This window comes from Elephas maximus, chromosome 10 (assembly GCF_024166365.1).
Source record: "Elephas maximus indicus isolate mEleMax1 chromosome 10, mEleMax1 primary haplotype, whole genome shotgun sequence".
Taxonomy (NCBI): domain Eukaryota; kingdom Metazoa; phylum Chordata; class Mammalia; order Proboscidea; family Elephantidae; genus Elephas; species Elephas maximus.
This window is the reverse complement of record NC_064828.1, coordinates 27,032,631-27,046,283: the sequence shown is the minus strand read 5'-3', so window position 1 is coordinate 27,046,283 and position 13,653 is coordinate 27,032,631. Positions and strand designations below refer to the sequence as shown.

Here is a 13,653-nt window from a genome sequence, read left to right as displayed (position 1 = left end):
TACAGAAGTTGTTTTGCTTCCTGAGAAACATGTAGGAAACCTATACATGGCACATATGTTGGCCATTTGGCAATTAGTTTGGAATAATCCATTCTTTTAGTCTTGCTTAAAAGCCAGCAGTCAATGATCCCAGTGATTCTAAATGTCAGTAAAATTGGGTTCACAGGAATAGGAGCTTTATATTTTATGGATTTTCTTTATCAGTGAGTTAGCTTTTTTAAAAATTCTCTCTCCCCTTTGAAATTTTGAAAACTCAGAAACATCACCCTCTCTTACCTCTGTGAAAAGCAGTGGAGTGGCTATCAGTTTGTGTTTCTTTTTCACACCCATAGTTATTTATTTTGATAGGCTCACTCTTAGTCTAGTTACTTTTTATTAGGAGTGGAATGACTACGTTTTTTGACATCTCTCACCCAAAGGAAAGTACGTGACACACTTCTCAGATAACCTGGAGCTGGGAATGCCTGTTAATCACTTGTTTCTCTGTGTTGTTCTCATCAGAATAATTTTCTCTTGTAACATATTAGCGAATTATAAGTTTTAACACAGAAGCCAAAAGGAAAGGTCATAGTAATATTTTCCTGGAGAGAAGAGAGCTAATATCACCTCGGAACATTCCTTGAATTTGCTTTTCTTCAAGCTTTTATTTTAAACCCCTCTAATTTATGAACTGAACCCATGGTACCCTAAAAAAATACAGTGTTTTAAATAATTTTACCATAAATGTCATTAAAAAACAATTCTTTTCAAAACACACAGCTTGGCTACTTACAAGTAATCATTCTTGTGCTATCCAGATATTGCACATGATAGGTTTCCACATTTCTGACTGTAATCCGCCTGCAGGAAACTCAGAATCTTAATCAACTCAGAAAGATCATTTATCAAAAATCAAACAAATGGATAAGGAAACATACCTCTAAATGTTGCTAAAGATCATTTCTTTTTGCTGAGCACACATGACAATTTTCTTTCAGTTTGATGATACATAAAACATACATGTAAGAAATATTCAACAGGCTTTATCCAAATGCAAGGGTGTTTATTAATATTATTTGGTACAAAATTTCAAATAATCTTAAGTACTCATGCTTTGTCATTTTAGCTTATTAAAAGCACACTATTTAAAATTTGCTTTTCTGAAATAGAAATCCCTCTTTTTAATAATTAAGAGAATAAAAAATATGGAAACAGACAAAGAAAAATGAAAAATAACCTCACTTCCAAGAGCAAACAATTTCAACTCTTTGGAGAATTGTGTTCCTTTCTTGAAAAAAAACCAAAATGAGATTTTCAAAATACATTGTTTTTTAACTTAATACATTTTAGTATTCTTCCCATGTAAAACTCTGTGGCTGTACGTCATCATTTCAATCACTGCATTGTCTTCTATTCCATAAATTGTATCAACACCTAGTGATAGGTTTATGCGTGACCTATGAAATGAACTTAAGATGATTAGTATATTTAATGATTAGTCAGTGTAGAGTGCTGTAGTTTTTGATGATGAATATGTTAGGTATGCTTTTGATACCTATCATACACTGAAGCCAGCCAGATAAAACCCTATTACACATGAGATGAATTTCCTGTATAGTATTTCCATACATGTACTAATATGTCCACTAGAGCATATAATGTATTGACTAAATTATATGTTTCTGTATTTCACTCTAGACTGAAAGCTCCTGTAATTCATGGACGATGTAAATTCATCTTTATATTCTCAGTTGACTCAGTTTCTGGTGCATGGTAGGCATTTGATGAACGAGTTAATGAATAAGTGAATTCTAGCCTTGCCACCCCGTCACCAAAAAGCTGAGTTTCTGAACATCACTATTAGTGAGTTTCCAATCTGAACATCATTGGGCAGAATCTTGTGTGACTCTGACCAAACTTGCCAGCAGGGCCACATTTAGACCTTGTGGCCCACTAACCCCACCTTGTCTCATGTCCCTGTCATCTTTTAGGGTCCACTCTAAATGTAAGCCTCTCCAGTCATTTATTCTGTTTCATATTTTCAACTCTATTATTGACATTTTAACCCTGGTGGCATAGTGGTTAAGTGCTAAGACTGCTAACCAAAAGGTCGGCAGTTTGAATCCACTAGGCACTTCTTGGAAGCTCTATGGGGCAATTCTACTCTGTCCTGTAGCGTGGCTATGAGTCGGAATTGACTCTACGGCAGTGGGTTTAGTTTACATTTTGGTTAGTCCTTCTCCTTATTCCATCTTTTTCTTCCTAATTCCGCCCCTCCCCCCCCGTACTTGCTTGGTGAATGGTTCTTCTGTCCACTCATCAATCCATTTAGCATTTACTAAGCAGGAAACTTGACATTCAAGGCACCTTCTAAATCTGTCGCCTCCCATGTGTAATTAATTACCAAATCCTGTTAATTTTCCCTGCCGAATGTTTCTGAAATCTGTCTGGAGCACATGGGAAATCAATGTAAGCATGCTCTCCTTGTTTGGATGGTTCAGTAGTGGAGTGCAGCAGCCACACACATAACCTAGAAAGAAAAATGGGCTGCTTTTTAGGAAGGATGAAGAGTGCAGTTTTAGGAAGGCAGCATATAGTTTAGTGAGAAAGGAAGAGGAAACCCACTCTGGCAATCTATGGGGTGTCCTACCACAGCTGAGACAGGTTCACAACGGATTGACTAGATCCAGTAATACTTAACTCAGCAGTCCTGTTATGCCACCCACTTAACGGAAGATAAATAAAATCAAATTGATTTGGGTTCAAGTACGCTATGACCTACTGTGGAAGCTTGGGCAAGTTGACACCTATGTTGCAGAAGAATTCTTGTGAAAATAGCATTGAATGTGTATGCCTAGCACAGTGCTTGGAGTATACGAGGATCTAAAAAAAAAAAAAAAAAAAAGGTAGATGTTATTTTAATACTACTACTACTAACAGGAGCCCTGGTGGTGCAGTGGTTTAGACCTACCGCTGCTAACCATAAAGGTGGACAGTTCAAACCCACTAGCTGCTCCTTTGAAACCCCATGGAGGAGTTCTACTCTGTCCTATAGGGTCCCTATGAGTCAGAATAAATTTAACAGCAATGGATTTTTTTTTTACTACTACTAATAAACATGGTTTAATAAACACAATTAGAAAGTAATTGGGATAACATTTAGCATAATCACTTAGTTTAAAAATTACTTAAAAATCCAGTTGACAAACAATAATTTTAAGTTATTTTAACAGAAGGGATTAAGAAGTTATCCCATTTCAATATATCACATAACAAAGCTACAGGCAGCTGTCTAGGTTGCTCAGATTTATTTTATTAATCTTCTTGTATATTCTGGCTCTCAGAAACATACAGCTTGATATGACATTAGGAAGAGGATATGAAAACATACTAGTGTTCACAATTCAATATGCAGAAAATAAATGATTAAAGGAAGGGCATTACTTTAGCTGGGGTGTGCATAAGAGTAAATAACAATAAGCTGTTTAACTGAGGGCTTTCTAAAAGCTGAGTTCTGCACCACACTGAACAGTCTTCTAACATCAAATTATGAAATGTATCAATTTTATGAATAATGAGAGATTCCTTTGTGAATCATGAGGCAAGAAAGTTTAAGGGAGTGTTAAGATGAAGAACATCTGAGTAACTGGGTCCTCAGTTAGCAGCTCATTATAACATACCTGATTATTGTATTACTAGAGATACAGTTTAAAAAAAAAAAATTTTTTTAACTGTGGATAAAATCACATATCCAAAATTATAAAACCCACAAAAGTTTGCAAAACTATATTAATAGTGAAAGGGGATTCCACTGGAGCTAGTGTCTATGTATGGATGTCTTAGGAAAAATCCAGTGAAGCCTAGATACGGAGAAAAGTTACTTACCTCTCACGATAGGACTAAGTGTGGACACAGCTGGGAACAAACACTGTGTCTGGGTACCCTCATTGATGGTTTTCAATCCGTTCCACGGAATCAGGACCCAGGGATCTGAGCCTTAGAGTTCTCCTGATCATTAGTGCACACTTGGATGTTATTCCAAATCCTAGGAAATACAAAGCTAACCACTGAACCTCTCTTTCCTCCCTTCCTGAGGAGCTCAAAAAAGAAAGTTATAGCAACAGTGTACTTCTGTTGGGCAATAGTGATAGCTAATGGAAAGAAGCACAGCCCTATAATCAGCCCTTGAGGCGTGGGCCTTAACTGCCAGTCTGGTATTTTCCTCAAGACCTCAGTCAACCACAGGCACTCAGATCTTTCTCCTGTCTGGCCCGGCAGAGAAAGTTCATCAGATGATTTTTATAGATTAGTTACTTACGCTGCAGAGTTGGTGGAAATACTGAGGTATGAACTCACGAGGCAATTTCAAAAATGGGGTGCAGGTGAAGAAAGGGAAGAGAGTGTTGTTGAGACTCTCAAGGGGTACAATTAAAGGGGCATCTTAGAAATTATTGTGAAGCCTTCAGTTTCCCCTTGGGATGGTTTGTGCTCAAGAGTCCTTGGTGTAGCATCCTTTCTTCCATCCATAGGCTTCATATAGTTTAGGGTAAGTTGGTCCCTAGAGTGAAGGCAGGAAGAATGTCTTAAAAAGGCAATGGTGAGATATCTGTACGGGTTTACAGAGAACTTGTTTTTTTTTTTTTTTCAGGGAAAGTCTTTTTCACTGTCAATTCTAGAGAACGTTCAAAACGTACATTGTTTATATTCCCTACGGGTGCATTTCCTCACACAATTGACATCTCTAAGTTTTTGCTTCCAGGCTTTAATTACTGATAGGCTATTTCTCTTCTATTGTTTCTGTTCTGTGTTCTTTCTTGTTTTGGATTATTCAAGTAACTTTATTATTTAATAATCCCCATTAGTTTTTTTAGTTATACACTCTTGAATAATTATTGTAGTGATTACAGTGCACATCCACAATTTATTACAGTATGTAGCTTAAATTAGAGCCCTGGTGGTGCAGTGGTTAAGTGTTAAGGCTGCTTTCCAAAAGGTCGGCAGTTCAAATCCACCAGCTTCTCTTTGAAAACCCTATGGGGCAGTTCTGCTCTGTCCTATAGGGTTGCTATTAGGTGCAATTGACCGTATGGCAATGGGCTTGGGTTTGGTTTTGGTATACCTTAAATTAGTACTTTTACCACTTCCTGAACAATTTAAGATTGTAACAGTGGTTTAAATCCATTTGTTCATACATTTTATTTCTTCATATGTTACAAATCCCACAAGATATCATAATTATTATATAAACAGTTTTTTATTTATCCACATATTTATCCTCCCTAGAGTTCATTCCTTTTTTCACTTTCGGAACATCCCTTTGTAACTGCACTGCACTGTTACTTTTGTCATAAACCGAGTGACTTTATATCTGTGGTTCTTTTATTGAACGTGCTAACCCTGGTGGCACAGTGGTTAAGAGCTACCGCTGCTAACCAAAGGGTTGGCAGTTCAAATCCACCAGGCACTCCTTGGAAACTCTGTGGGATAGTCCTACTCTGTCCTATAGGATAGCTATGAGTTGGAATCGACTGGGCAGCACTGAGTTTTAATTGGTTCCATTGGCTATTTGATTACCTTTGCCCTAATATCACAATGTCATTCCCTTTGTAATAAGTCTTGATGTCTAGATATATGTCATCCACCCGTATTTTTTCTTCCTTTCATATTTCTCTTTCTCTTCTCCTCCTTTTCCTTTTACTTCACTACTGTTCTTTTAAATAGGTATTTAGCATTACATTGTATGAATATACTGCAATTTATTTGCCCATTCTCTGATCATGATTATTTGAATCATTTCATTTAAAATTAGGACTAGCTTGTTAATGTTCCCAAAAATAACTGCTGGAGTTTTGGTTGATATTTTGTTAAAACTATAGAGCAATTTGGAGAGAATCGATACCTTCACGATACTGAGTTTCAACTCATGAAATAATAACCCCCAGCCAACCCTGTGATGAAATAATGCAACCTCCATTTATTTAAATCTTCAACTTTTCTTCTGTCATGAGGTCTTTTACCTCTTTTGTTAGATTTTTTTTTTTTTTTTTGGCATTTGGTAATTTTTTGATGTCATTATAAGTGGTATCATTAAAATATAGCTTTTGTTGCTGGTATATAGAAATAAAATTAAAATTTGTATATTGACTCATATTCAATGATTTTTAAAAATTCATCTGTTAAAGTGATATTTTCTTGGGAGATTATTTTGGATATAATACATGTATAATTATACCATTTAATTTCTTTTAGATATTGCACATAAATATATACAGTTTTTTCAATTTTATATCCTAACTTTCCACTCCTTGTAACTTTAATTTATTTTTCCTGCATAATCGCACTGGCTAGAACCTGAAGTGCAATGTTGAACAATAGTGTTTGTAATCAACATCCTTGTCTCCGTTGCAAATCTCAAGGAGAAAAACTTTCAAGCTAAACCAGTAAGTGCATTTAATGTAGGATTATTTATTTTTTAAATAAGACCTCTTTATCAATTAAGAAACAGTTCTTTTACCCCTATTTTTCTAAGATATTTTAAAATGGATTATATTGAGTTTTAATATGTGTTTTGCTGTATGTTTTGAAAAGATATAATGTTTATATACTTTTACTTTGTTAATGTGATGAATTACATTGATTTTCTAATTTTAAATCAAACATGCAGTTTTCAGGTATAAATCCAATTCAGTCTTTTTTTTTTTAGCGTATATTTCCTGGTTATTGTCATGACTTAGCAGCTTAGCAACTAACCCTTCTGAGAAAAGTAACTATAAAATCTGGACAAAATACAAGCAACCATTTGAATGTACTGGAGAGCAATCTACACAGGTAAAACTTCAGGGACTATAATTCCTGGAAGAAGGCAAAAGCACGGAAGTGGGCTCCACATTCACTTCCCCCCCTCCGCCTTAGGATATTTGACAAATACTCACTAAAAACAAAACAAAACAAATCAAAACAAAACAAAAAACCATTGCCTTGGAGTGGATTCTGAATCATAGCAATCATATAGAACAGAATAGAACTGCTCCACAGGGTTTCCAAGGAGCAGGTGGTGGATTCAAGCTGTCAGCCTGAAGGTTAGCAGCTGTAGCTCTTAACCACTATGCCACAAGGGCTCAGACAATTCATTAGGTGGGGGGAATATAGAGGTGTGGAGGCATGGGGAAGAGACGGGGTTGGGGGATGAAGGAATAAAAACTGAATAGAAAGCAGTGGGTTTTGTGAACTGAAGACATAGAAGGTTTGGAGTTTGTATTTTTTTTTTTTTTTAAGCAGCAGGTGTTCTAGGTACAAATTGTTTTTTTTTTCTTAATTTTTATTGTGCTTTAAGGGAAAGTTTACAAATCAAGTCAGTCTCTCATACCAAAATTTATATACACCTTGCTATATACTCCTAGTTGCTTTCCCCCAATGAGACAGCGCAGTCCTCTCCATCCTCTATTTTCCTGTCCATTCAGCCAGCTTCTGACCTCCTCTGCCTTCTCATCTCCCCTCCAGACAGGAGTTGGCCACATAGTCTCATGAGTTTACTTGATCCAAGAAGCTCACACCTCACCAGTATCATTTTCTGTCCTACAGTTCAGTCCAATCCCTGTCTGAAGAGTTGGCTTTAGGAATAGTTCCTGTCTTGGGCTAACAGAAGGTCTGGGGACCATGACTTCTGGGGTCCTTCTAGTCTCAGTCAGATCATTAAGTCTGGTCTTTTTACAAGAATTTGGGGTCTGTATCACACTGCTCTCCTGCTCCCTCAGGGTTTCTCTTGTGTTCCATGTCAGGGAAGTCATCAGTTGTAGCCGGGCACCATCTAGTTCTTCTGGTCTCAGGCTGGTGTAGTCTCTGGTTTATGGGCCTTTTCTGTCTCTTGGCCTCATAATTCCCTTGTGTCTTTTGTGTTCTTTATTTTTCCTTTGCTCCAGGTGGGTTAAGACCAATTAATACATCTTAGATGGCTGCTTGCTAGCATTTAAGACCCCAGACGCCACTCTCCAAAGTGGGATGCAGAATGTTTTCTTAATAGATTTTATTATACCAATTGACCTAGATGTCTCCTGAAACCATGGTACCCCAAACCCCTGCCGCTGCTACGCTGGCCTTTGAAGCAATCAGTTTATTCAGGAAACTTCTTTGCTTTTGGTTTAGTCCAGTTGTGCTGACCTCTTCCGTATTGTGTGTTGATTTTCCTTTCATCTAAAATTGTTTTTGTCTACTATCTAATTAGTGCATACCCCTTTCCCTCCCTCCCTTCCCACTGTCATAACTGTCAAAGAATATTTTCTCTCTGTTTAACCTATTTCTCAAGTTCTTATAAGAGTGGTCTCATACAATATTTGTCCTTTTGCAACTGACTAATTTCACTTAGCATAATGCTTCCAGATTCTCCAAGTTTTGAAATATTTCATGGATTCATCATTTTTCTTTATTAACGCATAGTATTCCATTGTGTGAATATACCATAATTTGTTTATCCATGCATCCATTGATGGGCACCTTGGTTGCTTCCATCTTTTTGCTATTGTAAACAATGCTGCAGTAAACATGGGTGTGCATGTATCTGTTTGTGTAATTCTTTTATTTCTCTAGAATATATTCCAAGGAGAAGGATAGCTGGATCGTATGGTGGTTCTATTTCTAGCTTTTTAAGGAAGCCCCCAATCGATTTCCAAAGTGGTTGTACCAGGTTACATTCCCACCAGCACTTCCAGTCTCTCCACAACCTCTCCAGCATTTATTATTCTGTGTTTTTTAGATTAATGCCAGCCTTGGTGGAGTGAGATGGAATCTCATCGTAATTTTGATTTGCATTTCTCTAATGGCTAATGATCGTGAGCATTTCCTCGTATCTGTTAGCTACCTGAATGTCTTCTTTAGTGAAGTGTCTGTTCACATACTTTGCCGATTTTTTAATTGGGTTATTTGTCTTTTTGTAGTTGAGTTTTTGCTGTATCATGTATATTTTAGAGATCAGACTCTGATGGGAAATGTTATAGCTGAAAACTCTTTCCCAATATGTAGGTTATTGTTTTACTCTTTTGGTGAGGTCTTTGGATGAGCATAGGTGTTTGGTTTTTAGGAGTTTTGAGTTATCTCCTTTTTTTTTCTGCAATGTTAGTAATGTTTTCTATACTGTTCATGCCATGTATTAGGGCTCCTAGCGTTGCCCCTATTTTTTCTTCCATGATCTTTATCGTTTTAGATTTCATATTTAGGTCTTTGATCCACTTTGAGCTCGTTTTTGTGCATGGTGGGAGGCATGGGTCTTGTTTCATTTTTTTGCAAATGGATATCCAGTTACCCCAGCACCATTTGTTAAAGAGTCTATCTTTTCCCCATTTAACTGACTTAGGGCTTTTGTCAAATATCAGCTTCTCATTTGTGGATGGATTTATATCTGGATTCTCAATTCTGTTCTATTGGTCTATGTATCTGTTTTTTACAATACCAGGTTGTTTTGACTAATGTGGTGGTTTAATAGTGAGGCCTCCCACTTTGTTCTTCTTTTTCAGTAATGCTTTACTTAACAGGGTCTCTTGCCCTTTCATATGAAGTTGGTGATTTGTTTCTCCATCTCACTGAAAAATGTCTTTGGAATTTAGATCGGAATTGCATTGTATCTATAGATCGCTTTTGGTAGAATAGACATTTTTACAATGTTAAGTCTTCCTATGCATAAGCAAGGTATGTTTTTCTACTTATGTAGGTCTCTTTTGGTTTCTTGCAGTAGTGTCTTGTAGTTTTCTTTGTATAATTCTTTTACATCTCTGGTAAGATTTAATCCTAAGTATTTTATCTTCTTGGGGGCTACTGTAAATGGTATTGACTTGGTGATTTCTTCTTCAATGTTCTCTTTGTTGTTGTAGAGGAATCAAGCTGATTTTTGTATGTTTATCTTGTATCCCGATACTCTGCTGAACTTTCTATTAGTTTCAGTAGTTGTGTTTAGGATTCCTTAGGGTGTTCTGTGTATAAGATCACGTCACCTGCAAATAGAGATACTTTTACTTCTTCCTTACCAATCTGGATGCCCTTTCTTTCTTTGTCTAGCCTAATTGCTCTGGCCAGGACCTCCAGCACAATGTTGAATAAGAGTGGTGATAAGGGGCATCCTTGTCTGGTTCCCGATCTCAGGGGGATTGCTTTCACTTTCTCTCCATTTAGGATGATTTTGGCTATTGGCTTTGTATAAATGCCCTTTATTCTGTTGAGGAATTTTCCTTCTATTCCTATTTTGCTGAGATTTTTTATAATGAATCGGTGGTTGAAACTTTTCAAATGCCTTTTCTGCATCAATTGATAAGATCATATGGTTCTTGTCTTTTGTTTTATTCATATGATGGATTGTATTAATTGTTTTTCTAATGTTGAAGCATCTCTGCACACCTGGTATGAATCCCACTTGGTCATGGTGAATTACTTTTTTGATATGTTGTTGAATTCTCTTGGCTAGAATTTTATTGAGGATTTTTGCATCTACATTCACGAGCGATAGAGGTCTGTAATTTTCTTTCTTTGTGGTGTCTTTACCTGCTTTTGTTATCAGGGATATGCTGGCTTCATAGAATGATTTTGGGAGAATTTCATCCTTGTCCTTGCTTGGAAATACTTTGAGTAGTAGTGGTATTAACTCTTCTCTGAAAGTTGATAGCACTCTCCAGTGGAGCCTTCCAGGCCAGGGCTTTTTTTTTTGTTTGTTTGGAGTTTTTAATTACCTCTGCAATCTCTTGTTGTGGGTTTACTTAGTTTTTTTTTTTTACTTCTGTTTGTGTTAGTTTAGGTAGGTAAAGATTTTCTAGAAATTCATCCATTTCACTATGTTTTCAAAAGGAACAAATTCTTGAGAGAGGCGGACCACAGAGAATGACACCCAAAATTTGGTGAAATCTTCCCTCAAGGCATTTTTGGATTCCTATGGGGTCCACTTGATGGTAATGGGTTTGGTTTTTTTTTTTTTTTTTTTTTTATTACTGTGTATGGAGCCCTGGTGGCGTAGTGGTTAAGAGCGTGGCTGCTAAACACAAGGTCAGCAATTCGAATCCACCAGCTGCAACTTGGAAATCCTTTGGGGCAGTTCTACTTTGACCTATGGGATTGCTATGAGTAGGAATCAACTCAATGGGTTTAGGGCTTTTTTTTTTTTTTGAATCTGTTAATATGTAAGATGATACTTCAAGAAATGTAGAAGAAAGCAGAAACTGAGAGTCTGAAGAGTTAGGGAGAGGTTCCAGGAGTCAGAGGGTGAAATAGGAGTCAGGGCATACTAAACAGGAGCAGCCCTGGTACATAGTCCTGGCTTCATTTGAGATCTCATGAATGCCATATTCCTGAGTAAGGGCTGTATCCCAGCAGAAAGAGCACTACTGACATGGATCATCTTTAAAACACATAAAAATAACTTTTAAATGGTATTAAAATTATCTACCTCTACTCTATCTACCTGCTAAAAGACCACCTTATCTTGGTTGGGTTGCTACATACAATGTCTGCAGAATATTTTTAATGCAATGTCCTGCATTCAAAAAAAAAGAAAAAAAAATTGAGGCCTGCTAAGAAATAGTTCTAAATGATCAAAAACTCAGAGAAGAAATAGACAGTAGAAGCGGACTCACAGGTGATTAAGGTTTTGGATCAATACTAGGATGAATAGTTATATGAACTATACCAGTTTTTTTTTTTAATCTGAAAAAGAGATTAAATATGAGTTTAATATTGCTCAAGGGTCTTTTTGATTAACATTGTTTTTTGTATTCCCAGAAATTTCTGCAGGGCTCTTTTCATATCTTTGTTCCTAAGACTGTATATCACAGGGTTAAGGAGTGGGGTCAAGACAGAATAAAATAGCGTCACAATTTTCTGCATTCCTTCTTCTTGCTGAGATGATAGACTCCCATACATGACCAGTACTGAGCCATAGAAAAGTGAAACCATAGCCAGATGAGACCCACAGATAGAGAAGGCTTTTCTTTTTCCAGCTGCTGAGGGGACTCTTAGTACAGCTCTTAGGACCAGAGTGTAGGATCCCATGATGAAGAAAAAGAGAATAATAATGAGGAGAGGATTTAAGGTGGAGAAGAGAAGCTCCATCACAGGAATTCTTTTGCAAGTGAGTGCTAGAAGGGGACCCGGGTCACATAGGAAGTGGTCAATCATCCTGGATCCACAAAAGGACATTTGGGAAATGATGATAACAGGAATCAAGAACCAGAGGAAAGCAAATATCCAGCAACTGATCACAAGATTGATGCAGAGACTTCCAGTCATAATGGTTGGATAGTGAAGAGGCCGGCAGATTGCAAGGTATCGATCAAATGCCATAACCATCAAGAAAAAGCTTTCTGTAGAACCCAGGGAGAAGAAAAAGTAGAATTGGAGAAAGCACCCAGAGAAGGAGATGACTTTGGTCTTAGAGAGGAAATTGGCCAACATTTTGGGGATAGTGGAGGTGACATAGCAGATCTCCAGGAAGGAGAAGTTGGCGAGTAAGATGTACATGGGTGTGTGGAGTCTCTGATCCCAGCGCACAGCACAGATGATGGAACCGTTCCCCATGAGGGTCAGGAGGTAGACAATAGAGAAGAGCACAAAGAGGAGGATATGACCCTCCCTGGGGCAAGGGAAGCCCAGGAGGATGAAGCCATCGATGGTGTTGGAGTTGTTGAGGGTGTTGAAGATTTTCATGTGTCTGTGAGCTGTAAAAGACCAGCAAATACTGAATAACAGCGTAAAGACAGATGGGGACCAAGATTTACATTTGAAACACCTTGGGAAAGAAAATAAAGAATTAAATATCAATTGCTACTCTTTTCATTCAACACTGAGAGATTTCCTAGCTCGCTTTTTTGCTCTCATTCACATTTTTACTGAGGGCTCAAGTAAATTTTTGGTCAGAACTGATAAGCTCTTCAAGTACAGTGCTGTAGAGGTATTTATATTAGAGTTACTCTTAGTAGAATACATATGTATATATCACCTGACAATGTTAAATTTTACCTGAATCCTGTTATCCTGGAAAACAGCCACGGTTAAAGAAATCCCTTTGCCTTTTGTGTTCAGAAAATGGCTCAATGCAGGTAACAATCCTTCTTCATATGACTTAGATACAACTCTTGGATTCTCCCTTGTGTATCTATGACAAGGTCAAACACAGATCCTCCAAATTCACATCTTCACCTCATAATTACTTAACTGAGCATATGAACTGCTTGTTCCCACCAATCAATCAGAAATGAAATGTTTGTTAACAAAATTTTGGTTAAGCTTCTCCTATCTACACTGCCTCCACCCTAGTTCGAGTCATCTTTTTTCCCTTGGACCACTGTGATAGTGTCTTAGTTGGCTTCCATTCTGACCTCACAACAGACTGCCCTCCATGCCAGAGCCCAAGTGATGCTTTAAACAAAGAAAATCCGATCATTCCCTTCTGTTGTACATAGACTTTAGGTAGCTTCTGAATTCACTTAGAATAAAATAAAATATCTAGACCTTGGTTTTTGATTTGTCCCCTCTAAACATCTCCACAATAATTCCATAATAAACATCTCCATAACAAATTATGGATGACATTGCAATGAATGGGAATTCCGGAACATTTAGTTATGCTCCTATAGACCCTGTACATAGACCAAGACCCAGTTATTCGAACAGAAGAATGTGGTACTGTGTGGTTTAAAATCAGAA

At 37.2% G+C, this 13,653-nt stretch overlaps 1 protein-coding gene across 1 annotated transcript; it reads right to left on the bottom strand.

Moving 5' to 3' along the window:
* Window positions 1-11,679: 11,679 nt before the first annotated feature.
* Window positions 11,680-12,749, bottom strand: LOC126084587 (olfactory receptor 11G2-like). The gene has a single exon (XM_049899181.1). It carries the CDS (start codon window positions 12,652-12,654, stop codon window positions 11,680-11,682), a length of 975 nt encoding a protein of 324 aa, XP_049755138.1. The 5' UTR covers window positions 12,655-12,749.
* Window positions 12,750-13,653: the final 904 nt, after the last annotated feature.

Coding starts and splice junctions, on each gene's coding strand:
- LOC126084587 (XM_049899181.1), bottom strand. CDS start 12,654: ATGAAAATCTTCAACACCCTCAACAACTCCAACACCATCGATGGCTTC.